This window comes from Heloderma suspectum, chromosome 1, assembly GCF_057233095.1.
Source record: "Heloderma suspectum isolate Gila_16-S chromosome 1, 16-S_ref, whole genome shotgun sequence".
Taxonomy (NCBI): domain Eukaryota; kingdom Metazoa; phylum Chordata; class Lepidosauria; order Squamata; family Helodermatidae; genus Heloderma; species Heloderma suspectum.
In genome coordinates, this window is record NC_139458.1 from 279,590,856 (window position 1) to 279,611,713 (window position 20,858).

At 38.5% G+C, this 20,858-nt stretch overlaps 1 protein-coding gene across 1 annotated transcript in view; it reads left to right on the top strand.

The window, feature by feature from the left end:
• The window catches only part of MYT1L (myelin transcription factor 1 like), a 302,732-nt gene that overhangs the window by 198,846 nt on the left and 83,028 nt on the right, over window positions 1–20,858 (top strand). Inside the window, exons 7-11 of the mRNA XM_084830909.1 lie at window positions 1,797–2,771; window positions 8,902–9,036; window positions 12,644–12,734; window positions 15,885–15,992; window positions 19,780–19,991. Coding sequence (XP_084687035.1) covers window positions 1,797–2,771; window positions 8,902–9,036; window positions 12,644–12,734; window positions 15,885–15,992; window positions 19,780–19,991 — 1,521 coding nt within the window. The remainder of the gene's footprint in view (window positions 1–1,796; window positions 2,772–8,901; window positions 9,037–12,643; window positions 12,735–15,884; window positions 15,993–19,779; window positions 19,992–20,858) is intronic.

Here is a 20,858-nt window from a genome sequence, read left to right on the forward strand (position 1 = left end):
AACAGTCATAAAAAACATTTGTAGGACTTTTTTCTGTGTAAACATGCATAGGATTGCACCCTAAACCACTAGTGTCAGGTGAAGGTCAGATTTTGCCCGCAGCGCAATTATATTCCTAAGGAAAAGGGTTGTGCCCTACTTTTCCCTCTGGAAGTCAGTAGCAGCCACTCACTCATATTTGGGGAAAGTAACGGGATGCACCTGGGGACACCATAGGGGAAAGGGGGGGTAAAGTTGCCCCCTGTCACCTTATGCTTCCAGCAACTGAGAACCAAGCTTGCTTCAGCCTGCATAGCCTCCTCCTGGGTGTTGTTTCTTGGTGATATTGAGTGTGATGGAATGGTGAGGAATAGCTTTTATACAGATGAAAGATGCTCTAGGTGTAATGGAGAGAAACAGTACCTCAGATTATGTTTGTTAATAACAATTATGAGTTGGCATGTTTAAAAATATGTGACTGAAGTCCATGTTTATGTTACCACAAGTCTTTTAGTAGTTCTAACAGGCATGACAGACTAAATCTATCTGTTATGGAATCATTATATGAGCAGGAATATCACCAAAATTTCACCTTACTGTGATGTGGCATAGGATTATAGGCACTCGTGGGTATTTAGCAAATACTACCATTGTAAAAGACAGATTTTTAAAACTCTGAAAATATATATATTTACTTGCTCTATTTGGACATACAATTAAAATGATTGGTTAGAATGCACGTGTATGTCTTTATATGGTTGTATTTTAAAATTAAATATTTAGATATGTAATGTAACTCCAACATCCAACTAATTATTTGAAACATCCACCTAGCCCCATGTCCTCCAGGAGAGTGTGATTGTAATGCAAACAATAGGTTGGAGTCAGACTTGGTCATACTTAGAGAAGACCCACTGATTTCTCTAAGTCTGGATTCAACCCAATATAATCAAAGTGCATGGGTGCTTATATGAATAATTTTTTTGATATAGATATAGATATAGATATAGATATAGATATAGATATGTGTGTGTGTGTGTGTAAATGGACAGTATCAAAAACTACCCACCCACAAGCACTACCTCCCACTTGCATAAAAGAGAACCTAGTGGTTCCCAAAGGAATCAGAAACAAAGCCAAAATGCTAATTTCTTGTGGATCAACAGAACTCACAGAAGGGAACTCCACTGACCAGCCCAATTCCAGAAACTAAAATTTCTACTAGTTTCTGGGCTTGCTTCAAGAAGCACTACTTTCCTGTTGTGCAAGCAGTGGATACCATGAATACAACATAACTAGTAGAGGTGGAGCAGCCCTGTTGGATACGTGTGTGTGTGTGTGTGTGTCCCCGTCCCATAGTATTAGCTCCTGTTCCATCTGCTGTGTTAGAACAATAGGACTGGAGCCATTCAAAGGACTCACACAAATAAAATAGCACAGATAATCAAAAGAAAAGGTGAATACAGAAGTTTACAAACTATTTTAAATTACACTGTTAAATAATAAATTTGTAAGAAAGTATGTTTGCTATGACGAGTAATACTTCATCAAGAGTTTTGCAAAGAAAGTTAATGTTCTGTAGCCAAGGTATGAAAATATCCTTAAGAGCAATACATTTTCTTAATTCTAGGGTCTAAATTTAAAGTAACATGCATTTTCTTAGTGCTTATGAGCTGCTGTATGCTAAAGAATAATTGACAGGTCGTTTGTGTTCTGTCCATGGTAGTACAAAAACAGTTCCAATTCTAGCCACTTTTTTCTTTTCTTTTCTTTTCCATTTCTCTTTCTTTCTTTGTTCCTTTTCTTTTTCTGTGCAGAAGACCATCAAATGAATTGTCACAATACTCGAATGCAAGACACAGAAAAAGACGATAACAATAATGATGAGTATGATAATTATGATGAACTGGTGGCCAAGTCATTGTTAAATCTTGGCAAAATTGCAGAGGATGCAGCATACAGAGCCAGGACAGAATCAGAAATGAATAGCAATACATCTAATAGCCTGGAAGATGATAGCGACAAAAATGAAAATGTTGGTCGTAAGAGTGAGCTGAGTTTAGATTTAGACAGTGACGTTGTTAGGGAAACTGTGGATTCGCTGAAATTGTTAGCACAAGGACATGGTGTAGTGCTTTCAGAAAATATTAACGACAGAAATTATGCAGACAATATGTCTCAGCAAGAAAATAGGAATATGAACTATGGAATGCTGGGGAAGCCTACGAACAATGGGCTTACAGAAAAAATGGTGGAAGAGAGTGATGAAGAGGTGTGTCTCAGCAGCTTGGAATGTTTGCGGAATCAGTGCTTTGATTTGGCCAGGAAACTCAGTGAGACAAACCCACAAGAAAGAAATCAACAGCAAAACATGAATTCTCGCCAACATGCCAGGCAAGAAGAAGATTTCCAAGGAAGGACACCTGATAGGAATTATTCAGATATGATGAACTTAATGAGGCTTGAAGAACAGTTGAGCCCACGATCTAGAACTTTTTCTAGCTGTGCAAAAGAAGACGGGTGTCATGAAAGAGATGATGATACCACCTCTGTTGCTTCAGATAGGTCTGAAGAGGTGTTTGATATGACAAAGGGAAACTTAACGCTACTTGAGAAAGCTATTGCTTTAGAAACAGAGAGAGCAAAAGCCATGAGGGAAAAAATGGCAATGGAAGCTGGAAGGAGGGATAATATGAGATCCTATGAGGAGCAGTCTCCAAGGCAGCTTTCTGGAGATGACAGGAAGTCTAAGTCCGGTGATGGCCATGTCAAAAAGCCATATTATGGTAAAGGTAATATTTCTATCTAATGTATGTTGTATTATGATGAAGTATGGGATAAATCTTAACAAATCATGCATATGATTGTGTTGCTTGAAATAAAAAAGCTAATTATAAAACCTGCAAAACATGGAATATTTCAAAGTAATGTCATTTGTGTTGAGGTTCAAAAATACACAATTTTAGGAGAAACAAAGGAAATAAGAGTTCATGCCTCAATAAGAGGCAAAGATTATTCTGAAATGCTGAATATGTTTGGTGGTTCAAGTTATGCTTTGAAAACTAAGGGGGAAAACATCTTGCATGAATTGACTTAAATGTTGAGAGTGTGGGGCAGTTAGTCAATTAGCAGGAAACTGCATATTTTTATAGACTGGACTGTGTGGGGCATCCTGATTTATAAAATTATCACCAATGGTGGTTATTGATGAAACTTCTCCCATGTAAAATGTAGTGTTGCTTGATCGAAATTGAACAGTATCAGGATGACCGATAACATAAGATAGGGGCAATGACTGCACATTAATTATCTTAAATAGTAAAGTAATGGAAACCATTTGCTATGCAAGGCATGCTATGTCCTGGGCTGAGATCAATAGCAATTTGTTTCTTATATGCATTCCACTTCACTAGTTTCATGCCTTTGTGGAAATAGTTAAGGTGCTACCTTAACAATAATCCAATATACAAAACCAAGATAGACTAAACATTGAGAATTACCCTAATGCTGTTTTACGTGTAGATATAGGTATATAGCATGTAAATAGAAACATGGTATTTTTATGAGTGTATACTCGTGTAAAATGTCTAATATCCCCAAGAGTTGCAGAACACTTTCCACTTCCATTAATTTTAATAGGAGTTGAGAAATCTACATTATTGAGGAGAGGTGTAAACAACACACATGGTTATGGATGATGCTAGGCTTTCCATAACATCACTTAATTAAATTGTTCTGCTGTGTTTTTATATTATGAACTTGATAACAGGGCTGTAAATTTTAATTATGAGATTAAAACATTATTTTCAATACGTCTGCACAGTAGATTTTTTTTCGTACGCAAAGTTTGTAAGGCAAAGAAAAGACCCTAAGATCCCTCATAGATTTTTTTTTTTAAAGGCAAAAAGTAGGGGCTTTCTTGCATTCTAATTTTTAACCAATGCCGTATTATACCACTATCTGAGATATTGACTAAGGATGCAATCCTATGCATGTTTAGACAGAAAAAGTCTACAACTCCCAGCATTCCATGCTGGCTGGGGAACGCTGGGAGTTGTAGGACTTCTTTCTGCCTAAACATAAATAGGATTTTGCCATAGGTCAGAGCCATTTCACACAGTACATGTTCTGTACATGCAAATCACTGTTGGCACACACTTGTATGAACAAGTGTAATGTATGGACAGGATAATCATGAATATAGTCAGCAGCATTTTGTATGATTGTATAATGAGAACTTTCACCTACTTGCCTCAGTTATGGGAATTGCTGCTGGCCTGATTCACACATTATATTTGTCCATACACCTTCAAAAAAGTAATGTACATGTAGTTCAATACTGATGATCTTTACTATTACAATTCATAAAAAATAAGCTTTTTTTAAGTACTGTGTGAACCAGCGAATAAATAGTTCGGGTAAAAAATCTGAATTTGTCATGCGCATATTTTACTGAGATATATTTATAAAATTTAAACTTAACTAGACCCAAGATAATTCTGACAGCTTTAAATATTAGCACTTAAATAAGGATGAATGCTGAATTTAATAGGGGCCACAGCAATACCTGGGTCTGAAGCTCCAAATTTGGGAAAAATTAATCTCAGATTTAGGGTCCAGATCCATTCCTTGTTTTAGAAGAGCAGGAGAAAATAGAATCACATACATTCTTTGCTCTGCTAGATAGATTTAAAAAGAGAATGAATGAAAGGTATATCCTTTTTATATCATTCTTCATCAAGTATATATAACCCCCCAAATATGCAGAAACTCTTGGAGGAGATGAGTGATATTCATCTCAGGGAATATACTCTCATTTTAATCTAGGGAAATAGGACAATCAAAAGGAATGAACAATAATTCTGCTTCAAGCTCTGCTCTGATGGGTTCCAAAAATCGATGAGAGAGGCCATCCTTTCTTTAGATATATGCTTATTCCATGTTGGAACGCCTCTGGATATCTTTGCCTCCCTCACCCCCACCCCCTGCGAAATTACATCAGTTCTGATAATATTGTAGTAATGACTAGACAATTGTATGAAGATATGGGAAAGATCGTCTGCTTTCTGTGTAGTACAAGGAAAATATAACAGACTATGACCCGGTCTGCATGTCACAGTGGCAAATCATAGGTTAATTAACCCACAATTTGCCAGCTGCTCATGAGTCATTTTCAGTTTGAGAAACAATCTACAAATGCCCCATTGTTTATGGGTTAAATGACCCAGAGTTCACCTATGATTTGTTTTAGGATTAACTCTGGATTGTTTAATCCATAAACATCCCAGAGTGTCTGGGTTTGCACTTTACACAACAACCTACAAACAGGATGTTCATACATTGTTTTTCAAACCCGAAACAGCTTGCACGCATCTCACGAACTCTGCACATTCCCGGCAAATTGTAGCTTAATTATGTGACATGCGAACATAACCATTCATAATGTTAAATTGAAGATGAAAGTGTCGGTATCAAACCCACCTTCAATATTTTTTTTACACAAACATAGATCAGACTATTTCCATTTATTTACTGACCAGAGCAATGTACTGGTAGTAAATCTCCATATAGTCACCTAGAAACAAAAATATTCTGCCTTGCATTTCTGATTGGCTCACATTGTTGATCTAAGCCTCAGTTCAAGCTTAGTTCGTATGAGTAGGCAGATTTGAGTTCCAAGTTAAGATACAATCCTATAGGGTTCAGTTCTATAGCTAGCAATGATTCAGTAATACCCATTGATGTTGGTGGATTTACTCCATGCATTACTTAATTAACTATCCTCCAAAGATCTATGTTCTTTGGGGTTAAGTATCTGTAACTTGTCTCCCTTGAATACTGTCACATGAAATAGCAATGACCAAAACACAATGTTTTTATTGACTGAATTTTTTTTGGACAACAATATGATACCTTGCTTTCTGCAAAGAGTTGTATAAAGCTTTATGTATGTAAATGAATGCTATGGCTGTCAGAGGTAACCTCAGAGACATGCAGACAAGCATTAATGAGTTCTATATCCAGCTCTGACACTTGATTTCTTCTGTGTTCTCGGGCTTAATGATCTGCCTCACCTTCTCGAAGTGAATAGAAATAGTCACTGATATGGGGCATTTTAGCATTTGTGTAGTTCTATAAGAGTGTTTTGAGTCTTATTAAATGCACTGTTAATATTATATAGCACAAAAAGTGCATATATAGTTAGTTGTCCTCTTGTCAGGAAGCACTGTCATCCTATTTAAGCTAAAATATTTGAAATGAAGCCATCAGAGTAAACCTACACAACTTGTGACCAATGCAGCCTCCCTTGCCATGTATTATTGCCTACCAGATGCTTGACAACCTCCTTGTACTTGCAGTTCTAGGCATGCAACAGAAGCAGGAGGCTTATGGATCTCTTGGTGGTGGGACTCCATACATGGCTGGTGCACTGTATTCTGTCACAAAGTGTGGAAAGCTAGAACCAGTGCACATGAAATTGGTACATGGTAGCCACTTTAATTTGCATGTGCAGTGGCTTCCATCTCATGGTGAGCAAGTCATGTGAAGCAGTTGCCATGTGTAAAACTGGACTGTTAAGCCCTCATTGAGTGTCATGACAAACAAAACTCTCCATATCCTCTCATTTCACTCCTGGGAGCTGGCAGCAAATCCATGCTCAAAAAGATAGCAGAAGCCACATGCCCAGGGCATCCTATGCATTGGCTCTGTGTTGTAGATCAGTTTGCAATGTATTGATAGTTAGAAATAATTAATAACCACGATACGGGAATATAATCTGTTAGTTTCATCTGTGTTTTACATACTAAAAGGTGAACGTCTTAAATCTGTCAGAATTTTGAACTCTCAAATTAGGTCTGATTTGAATTAAGACCTATGATGTCAGAGGAAATGGGGTAACAAAATATTATTCTGAAGGGAATTAATGTCAACCTGGAGCATGAAATCACAAGACCTGGTTAAAATATATAGTGCTGATAGACATTTTTTTAATTGCTGTAAGTAGGATGAATTTTATAGAATGCTTGAGAATGGTCAACGTTTTAATTTTATATGAGCCAGAACATTACACACTACATTGCATGTATTTGTTTGATACCTGGATATAAATTAGTTCTACTTCAAAATACTTCAACTATGTAAAGTATGATGTGCTGACCTGGAGCTTCTTCATACAACCAAACTCAGTCTGTTTCCTCAGAGTAGTTACTGTGAGATAACTACCCTCATTGACTATCCTGAATTATTCAAATGTTACTATGTTTCTCTGCACACCTGAGACCAGTTTCATACATAATGGTTTTTAGGTGTAAAACATAGTTTTAAAAATGTAAAGTGCGCATTTAACAAACATGTAGGTAGGTGCTTTTTCAGGGAGGTAGGATGGCTGCAGCTGCCTGTTGAGTGTACTGTATCACATACGGCTTTGCTGCAACACAATTTGTGCAATGATTCTGAGATGATAATTCTGATATTTACACAATCATTTAGCTGGGAATAAAGCCATGGCTCTCTGACTTTGGTAGGCATTGGTGATTCTCTTTCAGCTGACTTCAATCTCTGATTCACATGGGCCTAACCACAGGAGGGAGAGGGGACCCTGGAAAACATGTGTTCTGTCATTTGGGGTGCTGGAAATTGTCCACAGTCCTCCATCCACACCTGCATTCATAGTTGGTCTCCTTCTCCAGTGCTTATGAGAGAGAGAAAAACCAGAAGAAGAGTAAGCAGGACCTCCTCTTTGAGGGGACCCACAGGCTGTCTGTCTGTCTCTCCATTTTGGATATAGTTTCCTCCCCTTGTTCCCAGATCCAAAGTTAATTTCCCTGACACTGGAAAGCTTGGAGCTGTTGCAGTACTGCACCAAGGCCTCTTATAGTCCCACTGATGCTGACATAGAGCAGGAGGAAGAGGACAAGCAGGGTGATGATGAGTAGGGCAAGGAATAATTTCAAGGAATAATGACTCCTACTCATCTTGGCCTCCCATCCTTCCCTCCTCCATCATTCTGGATGTTGTTACTCTTCTGATAAATTCCCTTGAATATGCACACAAATCAGAGGTTGAATTTAGCTCTCGGGATGTAAACCCAGCATAACCAATTGTGTAAATGGGAAGACAACGAGTATGTTAGCACAACTCCCACCCCGTAACAATATGCCACTGGGATTCCACTTCTAATTCCAAAGGAATTTCAGCAGTAATTCAGCTTTCTTGGAAAAAAAAAATAAATGCTTAAATGAACAAAAATCACTTCCATAGGCTGTTATGAAAGGAAAATAGCAAAACGTAACTCTTTGTTTGAATGCTATGAATATTCAAGCATAAATATGTGATTGTCATATGCCAAACTAAAAATAAGTATTAACTTTTTTTTTAGCTATAGTAAATATTCATTGGAAAGAAACACCCTTTTGTGTAAGTTATAATATTCCATAAACTTTTGGGAAAACAGTGTTGTCAATTTCAGAATGACATGGGAAAAGAATGAATTTGCATTGAATCTTTGAAGAATTTTGGCAAGGAGCTGGGTCCACTATCATCTGGACTCTGAATTCCTCCCACTGTAAATCTATAGACTTCAATACATGAGGCAAATAGCGCTAAAACAAAGACAAAATAGAGCCAACTTCTACCCTATAGCTAATGCTTTACAGAAGTATATTAATCAAAACTGGTATTGCTTTGCTGGAAGAAAGTTACTATCCTTTACCCTCCATGAATGGGAATGGCTGTGATCATAGGAGCCTATGAAGAAGAAGGAAGCAAGAAATAAAAATGTTTAAGCAGTAGCAGATGTGTTTTCTTCCAGTGTTCTTTAAGAACATTTTCCAAAGAGTAACTGATTTCATTAAATGAACCTTCATCCATTTGGAAATCTGAAAAACATCATTCACTTGACACATTTGTTGTAAATTATAGATCCCTCAAGAACAGAAAAGAAAGAGAGCAAATGTCCTACCCCTGGGTGTGATGGAACTGGCCATGTAACGGGGCTTTACCCCCATCACCGCAGTTTGTCAGGATGCCCACACAAAGATAGGGTCCCTCCAGAAAGTAAGTCCACATTGTTTCATGGAAACTGGGGATAAAACTCCACACAAATTTTTCTAGCATGCATTAAGAAGCTTTTTTCTTTCTTTCTTTCTTTTTCCTCCCATTTTTCTAGTATGATATGTCTCAATTTAGCAACCTGTCTTATGTTATATTTACATTTTTTTCTTTATTTCATCATTTTCACATCTATACTAACCTTTATGCTTGAAGGAAGATGTTTTAAAGCTGTATTCTTTGATTCCGATAGTATTAGGGTATTTCTAAAAAGTTGCTTTCTGTCTATATAACAGTTTTCCCCCCAAGCAAAACAGTACTGCTTTTAATTCTGAGTAATTATAGACACTGCTTGAATAGGGGGGGGAAAAAACAAGTTAGGGTCTCTTATCCAAAGAAAGGAGCAAATGTTCCTTTCAGCTTGAAAATCTGCAGTTGAATTCAATTTTAAATTTATATATATATAAATTTGTGAGCAATTAATTAAAATATTTGGCCTTTAGAAATATGGTTGACTTGGACTAGTACAACTTGGCATGAATGTTTGTGCAAAAATGCTGAAGAGATAAAGGGAGAATGTTAGGAAAAAGCCCCAGCTGCCATAACTGTCTTAGATTATGAAGCCCTGTCCACATGAACACTAAGACTAAACAGATTAAGGGTGCAATCCTATGCATGTTTAGACAGAAAGAGTCCCACAATTATCCATGCTTGCTGGGGAATGCTGGGAGTTAGGAGTTTTTCTGTCTAAACATGCATAGCAGGGCCAGCACCAGAGCCCAATTGGCCCTCAGTAAAGTGCTACGAAAGGCCCCATCTGGTAGCCACCAAAGCTCCCTGCCAGCCACCTGGCCACCACCACTGCCCCTGCCCCTCACCCACATACCAACACATTCACCTGTCGGAGACTCCCACCTGCCTACTCAGTGCTGCTGCCAACAACGACCACCCACCGTGGCCCTTACCCACCCACCCACCACAGCCCCGCGCCTGCCGCCCCACTCTCTGTTACCAACCACTCATGCAGGGGGTTTTTACCTGGTACGGGGACAATGGCTCCTCCTGCTACTGTGGGCCCCTCCTGCAGGTCCTGTATGCAATTTAAAAAGTGTGGGTTTTTTAGACTTAATTTTGAGCAGCAGAGATCTGAAACAATCAGTGTGACAAAAATATGCCTTGTGCCCTCTTTGGCTGTGTCCCCCACAAAGGCAGTGTCTGATTGGTTCAGATCATTGCTACTCAAAAAGTATGTTTTTAAAAAATATTCTTTTGAAATGGGGTGCTGTGAGGCCTGGCTGCAAGCTCAGCCATGGCACTTCTTTTGGTTAGCGGGGCTGGCCAGGTGGGCGAGAAGGAGGATGGCAGCTGGGGCAAGGATGGATCCTTCCAAGCTTCTAGGGCCTCAGCACCTGCCCACCCACGCCAACCCCTGATGCTAGGCGTGAAGCATAGGATTGTGCCCTAATTCTCTGATTTTGTGCAGAGCTTTAACATTAGTTGAAACCATTACAAAAATATGGATTCCAATTATTGCAGGATGATGGCTTTCTAAAATCTGGGGTACATGTTATACCCATAATGAATGTGGTGAAAACAGTGTCCCACTGACACATACTCCCCTATGCTGTCATTATATCTACAAGTACCTACCATGTGATATAGCATCACCACATTAGTTTCGCTGCCCCCCACCATAGATGTTTTATCATTCATGACATGATTGGGGGTAAATATATCAGGGTATTCCTCAATGGACGTCAAGAGAGTAAGCCAATTCATCCTCTTCCCGTTCACTGAGAAATGTCATCACTGTGTAGCACTGAATGGATATACATATAGTGAGAGCATGGGACACTTTGACTCTAGCCCCTAAAGCACTTACTCAGACTAGAGTTCAGCGTTGTGAGGGCTTCAAAGTATTGTCTGATTTGTACAGCATTGTGTCACTTTTAGAATAAAGATCATAGAAGGGGAAATCCCTTTGAGGAAACAACACCACTTCTCAGATGGTGTGTGAATTTAGCTGATCAAAGGAATTCAATTTCCAGTTTAGCAAGGCCTATAATTTTCTCAAATGCAAATGTTTACTCAGTTACTCGAAGTGGTTTATCTCTCCCCCACCTGTAAACGGTAAACATAAAGCATTTAGGAAATGTTGCCGATCAAAGAAGAATATAGCTTTAAACAGTTTGCATGTTCAGTAGTGACAAAAGTGAAAAAGGTGAGATCATCTCTCTCTTTTTTTCCCCCCTGACTCCTGCAGTGCTGGGCTTGTAAAGCATGTTTCAAGAACAGCTTTGAATAGCAGGAATTCCAGAGTGAAGCTTTCACATCTTTAGTACACTGCTAGTGGTGTGGTGATGGTGATGAATGATGGTGGTTGTGTCTATTCTTTAAATCAATATGTACAGGTTCTCTTCCTGATGTCCTTGGCTTTTGTATAAGCATTAAACATTTCAAGATCAGTTCCTTTAAAATGTAGCATAATTTTTTGTTAGCCATTATATAATGGTGATATGGATTCAAAACATTTTTTCATGTCACACACATGCACATAAATTGGTTACAGCCTAATTTCTCTGTACACTGAAAAAAATCAATAGTTTAGCCCATAAAAGTTTCTTTTATAAAGTATACATACACCTTCTGAGTCAGTCCAAAGGTCCCTTTAGCCCTGTACTGTCATGTGGTCTTGAATCCACAGATTTTGAGATCTACAGGATGGGATCCTTGATATTTCAAATCCCTTATCTGGAAATAGCGGAGATACTAATGCAAAGTAACCCCACACTCCCATTACTAAATTGCAGCCCCTCCCCAATGCTTGCTTGGTGGTGGAGAATGACAACCCTGTCTGTATAAACCAGACCTATTGGCTCCTTATATTCGTAATTTATCACTCCGCCAACCTATTACCTTTAAAATGTGCTCACATTCTTTATTTCTCTTTGTTTTCCCTTTTTGACCCATTACAAGAGCTGTAGATTTAAAAATAATATTTTTACATGACTGTACATGTAAACATGACTGTAACTGCCATTGAACTTTAACAAGCAACAGTCCTGTGTAACCAAGGCAGTTGTGGGCCTCAGAACCAACTTCCATGTTTCCAGGTTTCAGATCTCATGGCCTCCATTGATTGCACTGAGGTGAATTCAGTGCCTCAGAATTCGCATCCATTTATGCTATACTGACTCCAGATTCTGAATGCCTATTCTGTGTACATAAATCAATTTATTCTTGCATATATGCATATTAAAACTGCTTCCAACCTCCAACTTACCACTGTGCTGTTCAGTGCTTTTGCTCAGTGCTTATGTATGCAGCCTCTTGCTTCACTGTCACACCAGAGACACATTAATTGTTAGATTCCCTTCCCTCCATAACTCTTAATGTATTAACTTCATCCTATGTTAACACGTATAGTGCTACAACACCTCTTTCCCTCACCAGGCTTTATTGGCTATATCTGTCACATGTCTATCTTCAGGAATGCTGATCATTAATTAATCTTGCTTTGTACTAAAATGGCTTCCTACAAACTGGGACTTGAAATCTTTTTTCTTCTTGTTGTTTCCACACTCTGCTGTTTCCTTTACTTCTCCTTGTCAAGTTCTTGCCATGCATGAAAACGTACTTAAGTGTCCTACACCAGGCTGCACAGGCCGGGGCCACGTAAATAGCAACAGGAATTCTCACAGAAGGTAAGAACATGCTCATTGAGTTATCCTGTAGGCAGATACCATTTCACACCTGCAACACTTCTGAAACTCTGCGTGTGTGTGTGCGCTTGCATGCGCGTGTGTGTATAAATGCTTTGGGCCTTTATTTAACTGAACAGATTAACTGATGTGTTTAGTTTGATGGCATATTGTATGAGAGGATAAACTTTGGGACACAATTAATTCAAGTAATAAGCTAAGTTTCAAAGCTTATCACCGTTTGCTTACCTTTGTATTTCCTAAGCCAAAATTGTATACATTGAAAGTTTATATTCTTTTAGCAGGCAATCAGTAGTGTCATTTCGTGGCGGGAGGAGCAAAACATGCTTCCCCCAATATTTCAGGATACAGGTGATTATTTCTCACCTGTATTTCTGTATTCCTCACCTGTATTTCTAGTTGCTTGAGGTAAAAAAAAAAAAAAGTATCTACAGCAAATGGTCTTAAAATGCTTCGCTGCTTCACAATTTGCACTTAAATATATTGAAGAATAGGTCTCTTAACCTTGCTATGACTCTTGATCCCCCCTCTACTGAAATCTCTTTGCTGCACTACTGAAACCTAAAATGGCAGCCCTGAGGATAGTAAAAGATAGCATACCTATTCAGAACCAGGACAGAGTTCCTTTACATCCTGTTAGCCTACTACTCTTTATTGTAGATGAAGTGCTGTGGATTCTAAAGAACAATGTTTGTAGAAATGGAAATATCCAGATAGTTAAGTTCTAAAGCATAAAGGAGTAAAACACTGGAATTATTTCCAATGATCTTAAAATCCTACAGAAAAAGGCAAAATGGCTTTCTGAAGCAGTCCCATTCAATACCGCAGAAGAAACAAATTAATTAATTAATTAAGCCCTAAAGGGTTATTTCTTCTTTTAAAATCACTACAAAATTAATAATTTCACTTTGAAGATCATGTGATAGTTTTCTAGACAAAGAAGAAGGAAAAACAGGTTGAGGAAGAGAAGCTATATGAAACTATAAAAGGATTTACTCTGTTGAATGGTCATGGGTTTGATGATATCACTGGGGAAAGCATAGAGGATTTAAAGTTATGTCTTTTTCACAACCTACAGAAGCTGAAGGATTATTAGAACTTCAAATCTCAGATCAGTGGTTTTTGAGACATGAAGGAATGTTGTCTGGAGCTCCCTTTTTTTGTTTTGTATTATTTGATTCTCCCTTCAGTCACCTCTGCCCTTCTTCCCAAAAGAGACCTACTTTGAGAAGGAGAGATACTGGCTATCAATAGTATTGTCTTGCTGAAAGGCATGCAGGATGACTGAATGAGGGAACGAACGGTAGTTGACATGCCACTATTTTCTTGGGTTCAGAGTTCCCCTGCCTCCGGCCCTATAGAAATGTGAATGACTTCCTGGGCCTTGGGAAGATGTAGAGTGAAGTCCCACTAAGAGCTCTACCATGGAGTGTACTGATTTCTCTTTTGCCTTAATAAAAGTTTTTTGTTGTTTTTGTTTAAATTTTATTTAAGTTTCTTCAAACTGCAACATAAAGAAAGACAACCCTTTAACCCTCCCCTTCCCCCAGCACATATCCATACATAATTATATATGATATAATTTTCCATCCCAGGCCAACACATATAATCACATACCCACATTTAGCAGCAGGCACACAAACAAACCAGATAGGATCAAAAGGTGGAGGGAGAAAAGAAAAAACATGGGATAAACGACTGGTGGATGGGTGGAACTCCCAGCTCACCCATCTAAGAGTATCCTTAATATAACAAATCACAAAAGAAGTTCTAAAAATGGAATCAGGATCCTGATTTTCTTGTAGCCTCTTGATGACTAATGGTAATGTTCTCTAATCTAATTTTTGTTGTAGAAATTTTGAGGTCAGATAAGCATACCACAAGCTATGTTCAAAAGAACCACTTTTTCTTCACCCAGTCCTAGTGTTGATATGTGGTATTTTCAGTATGTTTATTTTCCCATAAACTTTTCCCAGCAAATTTGCCATTATCTGCTAGTTCCATATCTACTGTATTCTTATGCCTGGGTTCTTTCCAAGGCAGTTTCCATCCATTTAGGAGCAAGTAATATCTTTTTTCTTCTAGAGCAAATTCTGTTCTGAATTATAATTGCACAACCTGGTTTGCAGGTCAGTTCTAACCATAGTAGCCAGTGTAGTGTAGTGGTGAGAGTGACGGACTGGGAGCCGGGAGATCCGGGTTCTAGTCCCCACTTGGCCATGGAAGCTCACTGGGTGACTTTGGGCCAGTCACAGACTCTCAGGCCAACCTACCTCACAGGGTTGTTGTTGTGAGGATACAACGGTGAGGAGGAGGATAATGTAAGCCGCCTTGAGTTCCTTGCGAGAGGGAGAAAGGCGGGGTATAAATGCAATAAATAAATAAATAAATAATTTACTGGGAGTATTACCAGGAGTAAGTCCTACTGAATTAAGTAATGCTTATTTTCAAGTAAGGAGTCTTAGGACTACAGCCTTATTTTAAAAACAAAACAAAACACCCCCCCCAACAATTGCATAATATGTTAACATGCATAATTTGACCCATACAGCATTGCCATTAAACAATCAGCGTAGCCCTTTTAATGACAAAGTTTTCTAAAGCAGACACTACATTTGGCAGGATTGTTGGCAATTCTGTCAAGAGTAATGCATCCTAGATTTTCAGATTTGCATTCTGTATGCCTGGCAGCAGTGTTCTCCTGCATATTCACAAGAACACTAAACTAACCTGTAACTTGTGACCTATCAAGCTGAACGCAGCTCATCAGCAATTCGTGGTGGCTAATCAACAGCTCATTAAACTTCGTTTTTGCAAAACTGATGGCAAAAAAAGTTATGCTCAAGCACCTGGCATCCCACAATATGTGTCTGTGATACTGTATTTGGCTTGGTAGGTCACAAGTTCATCAGAACTAGAGTCTTGCAACATACAGTGGGAAAGGAAGTCATTTTTTCTATGATGTCAGCCCTGTGTCTTTAAAGGCAGAGTTGTGCATCCTAGAAGAGTAATGCAGAGCATCAAGGGATAGCTATATTTTTTTCCCAACAAGCTTTTTTCTTATGCTTACTAAGAAGGGCTCTATGAAGCTATTTAGGACACGACAATTACGTTTTCTTTCTGTAATTGCAGCCTCTCGGGATGTCCTATTGCTGCAGCAGAGAAACTGGCTAAAGCTCAAGAGAAGCATCAGAGCTGTGATGCATCCAAATCAAACCAGGCATCAGATCGTGTCTTGAGGTATAAAGAGTTGCTCTAACACTTAATAATATATACCAGATTAATTGCATAATAAGTTAGCCTGAGCACTAAAATTATCTCACCCTTGAAGAAGTGTTTAGAATTAGGGCTTCTGGATCCTGTTCTCAGCATTTATCTGCCTTCCAATATACCCTGGGGGTGGGTGGGTAATGTTTTTTTTGGCAAATATCAATAAAGCTGAAAAGCTCATTTTTGTCTTAGGCATTGTTTGGTGTAAAGCTGCCTGCTGGAGTTCTGAATCTAAGAACAGTGTGAAAAAAGTTGATATCTTTGGGAAATAAACTAATATTTACCGGTAAGTCTTGTTTTTTCCAGCAGGCGTTTACTAGTAAATATCAGTTTAAATGAAAACCAGAAGCCCTATTTTCAAATTTGAGTTTGCCAGTATGAATTTGTAATTGAGAAGTGTATCATTTTTAGATTTAAACATTTTAACAAACCACTAACGTTTAGCTGGCTTCTTATTCTCTTTAAAAAGAATGCTAAAGTACACCTTCATATGGCTTACAGTTTCTTTCTGACAATAATTCAAGAATCATCTCATTCCTCAGGCATATAAGCTATATTGTTTGTCCTGTGCAGGCATTTGCTTGATGTGGACAAGAAAGGTATGGTTCCGGGGAACTTGAGAATCAGGTTTTTAAGGCATAATATCAAAGGACAGCCCTTTTAGATTAAATCCTGTGCTGTGCAGATCATCAAACTGCTGCCATATTTTCTAATGATATAGAACAAGTGAGTTTTGATAGACATAACCCCAGAAATCCCATCATTTCCCCCTAGACTTTCTGTGTCAGGAAACCAATTGATTATAAATATTAACAGGATGTCTTAATTGGAATTTAATAGATTAACAGTACAATCCTATGCATGCCTATTCTGAAGTAAGTCCTATTATGTTCAGTGGGACTTACTCCCAGGAATATGTGCACAGGATTGTAACCTTAAACTCTGTTTTCCTACCTCACAGTGACATCTCTAATGACCATTCTTTAGGGGCCCTATAAAGCTAGGTCATCTGAACAAGCCCAACGAAGACTGCTCTACAGCCAACATGTTCTCCTCAAGCTCAGATTTCAAAGTCTTGGTGTGCTATTTTGCATGATTTATTTTAGCAGGCTATTTTGGATCCCTTCTGTCAATTCTGTTCCACATATATCTACTACATACAGTGATGTTAAAAGCCATTGTGCCTGGAAACATATCTGAAGTTACCTTTAGTGTGCTTTCAGATGTCACATTTATCCACTGGTAAAGCAGATGCAATGTCAAAGATGGTGTCATCCATTCATTTACAGTAGCTACTATCCAGAAGTAGCCGCAATCCTATACACACTTATCTGAGAGTAAGTCTCATTGAACTCAATGGTACTTATTTCTGAGTAGACATGTATAGGATTGCACTGTTGGCTTTCCTTTTTAATTTTAGATCACCACTGAAGTTTCCAGTCAGTTTCTAAAATGCACTTCATATCGTTCTGGAACTGCAGAGACCTAAAGAAGCTACACATGTTTGCAAACCTTCCTATTTTTCCATAATCTGAAAAACTGAAAGTGCAAAGCATGGCTAACGGTTCCTTGTTCATAGTAAATGTGGCTAGTAGAAAGCCAAAGACTTGCAGAATGTGGGGAAAATGGTAGTACAGATAAGGTACAGACATCACATTTGATGGCTTGTATACTATCTACTACCATAAGTATTAGTGTGCCTTCCCAGGATTATTTACCAAAGAGAGGTGTGGCTGATTTTGTTCACTGTTCTGAAATATTGGGTGGCTTTATAGATGTAGGCATTTGTATTCTGCATATTTTTCAAATTTCAGAAATAATTTTGGGAAAACTCCTTTGCTGATCAAAGCAAACAAAAATATTAAGCTCTACAATTCTTGTTGCCAGAAGGAAATTGGCACACCTAGGGCAGCCATATCATGATGTTAGAACCAGATTTTCTTTAGTGAGAAGTACAATGCCCAAAAGAGGAGGCTTCTTGTTAAAGCAGCATCTGAGTTTTTGACAGATTCCTCAAATGGATGTTTTGGCAGTTTTGCTTTTGCCCCTGGGACTGTCGTACCTTTCAGATCTTGATAAGTGATTTCTCCATTGCCTTTATCTTGTACAGCTATTTAAGACGAAAATTCAGAAGTTTTCCCTGTAATCTTTATGTTCGCTAGGCACAAGTCAACTGCTCTAGTCCATCCTCCCTGAATTCAAACAGAGTAACCCCTAAGCAACCCATAAGTTTTTGTGCCGGACCTCTTGCCTAAAAAGTCACTGTTGGGAACCGTGTGCTAACAACCACAAAATACCTTTGCCACATTTTCAGACCTAGCAAAATGGTGGTGCCATCAGGCATCAGGAACTGCAGCAACAGTGGCAGTCTGGGCGATAGGTTATTTAGCATCCCCATAGAGCAGGGTGGTTCCTGGGAAAATACCTTTCCCCACTGCAAGGAGAATAGGCTGCATTTAAAATATTTTCTTGAGAAGAAATCAAATTTATAGAATATGAGATCCAATATAAAAATAGCATTTGTTATAGTGTATAGTATATGAATTTTCTTTTTGTAGTTAAACACAGCTTATGTTTTATTGACTTGGGTCCATATTAGTACACGTTCTGGCCCAAGAGGTTTTCTAGAAAGTAATTTTCTATACCAGCATGTGAAAGAAAATCAAAGTGTACATGTAATAAAATCTTGTACTTCATTTATACACATACTTTTTGCTTAAATTGCAGGGAAATATATTTCAGAAGCCTAAACTAGAGTTATATATTATTTTTCACAAGCCTCTTTGAGAGGCACAATCCCAGCCTATATTATTAGACCATCTTGTAATAAACAAACTAATACTGGGGCTGCCATCAGAGTTGATTCAATTTTTATAAATTTGCATTTTTCTGTATGTCCCATATCATTGTGGGGAAAGGGAGGGAATGCTTTTAGATGCTTCTAATCATACATGTGGTATTGCACACCATGATTTTTTTTTTTAATCGAAATGAACAAATATTGTGGAGAAATCCCAGCACTGCAAAGGTCAATAATACTTAAAATAAGAACACAGGTATTTAAAAGTTTCAAAGAAATAGCAAAGTTCAAAAGTTGTCAGTTCATAACATTTAAAAGTACCCATCATACAAATGTATCAATATAGAGCTATCCTTTTCTTTATGGCTCTATGCTAAGCAAGGAAAAGCCAGATATGGGAAGTATGATGCCTCCCAGCAACGTGTGTCCTCCTGGAGAACTGAACAGCCTGATGGCACCAGCAAAATGCAATCTCCAGATCCAGCTGCTAAATAGATCCAGCAGCATTTAATCACTGGCATTGGATGATTGCTGGACACAGACTAGATATCAAAGCACATGTGTGCCGCGTGTGAACCTCTGCCCAGCCTTTGGCTGCCCTAGATTTAGATGAGGGCAGGCAACATGCACAGGTAGCTGCTGCCTGCTTACACAGGTAGCTGCTACGATTATGCTCCTCCCCTTTGGCCCATATAAAAGGAAAACTTAGCTGTGTATGTTAATGGAGCATTTCCCTGTTTCTATTGCTATTAGCCACATATGGTGTAATTATAATTAATTTGCTCTGGGCTTTTGTTGAAGGAAGGTGTCCTGCTGAAATGCAGCCTAAGCACAAAGCAAAGAAATAATACATTGCTACCACTTGAGTGCAGTAAACAAATAGATTGAAATGTTACTATCAGGGCTGTAAGATGTGTATTATGTGTCTAACACACTGTACATGTTTTTAATTTCTAGGCCCATGTGTTTTGTTAAGCAGTTGGAGATCCCTCAATATGGCTACAGAAACAATGTTCCTACCACAACGCCCCGCTCCAACCTGGCCAAGGAACTAGAGAAATACTCTAAGACTACATTTGAATATAACAGTTATGACAACCATGCATATGGCAAGAGAGCCATAGCTCCCAAGGTGCAATCCAGGGATATTTCCCCCAAAGGATATGATGGTATGAACTGTACACTCTATATGCATCAGAAACAAATTTGTGTCTAACAATGTTGTTGAGCTGTGTAGACACCATCTAAATATTGTACGTGTTCATGCCTATACAATAGAGTGGAAGTCTATTTATTTCACCAATGTGCTTGGTAGAAATAAACAATGGTATAGGTTCAAGTATTTTTATATGTCAGAAACTGCAGACTTGAGACTCACTTGACTGGATGGATGCTTCTGCTACTGCTTGCTTTATGTAGTGACCTGATCCATCAGGTTGAGAAAGTTGAAGCAAGTTCTCAATCAATCTTGACCACAGTCCTTAACTACACAGCACACAAGGCTAACAAAAAGCTTTGATGTGAGCAGTGATAAGCACAATATACATCCACAAAAGCAGCAAGAATAAGCTTTAACCCACCCACCCCCAGATGAACAGACTTCTGCTGTATTAAGAGGAATTCTGTTTGTATGAATGACAGTGTTACCTTACACTTGTCTGTGAAAGCATGTTAAAAACTTTATTTCATATCATGCTTGATTCAGGGTTTTTGTACTGGCAGAAGGATATCTTTAATTATTCAGTTTCTGGGATTATTACCTTGCAATCGAGACTGACAGTGGCATCAGGCCCTGTGGTGTACCATCCATTTTAATGCTACCATATGGGAAGCCCTGTCTCATGGGTTTTATAATTCTCTTGTAATTTCTTTAAGGTAATTTAACATCCATAAATTGCTCTCTTTATGTATGTATGTATGTTACTCTGTACGGCCCATTCCAGGGTTCAGGAGGCCCTCACCAAAGCACCGTCAGAATTTCCACAATGTGTGGAGGGGTGCAATGTTGAGCACATCGAGGCACTGTGGTGATTTCC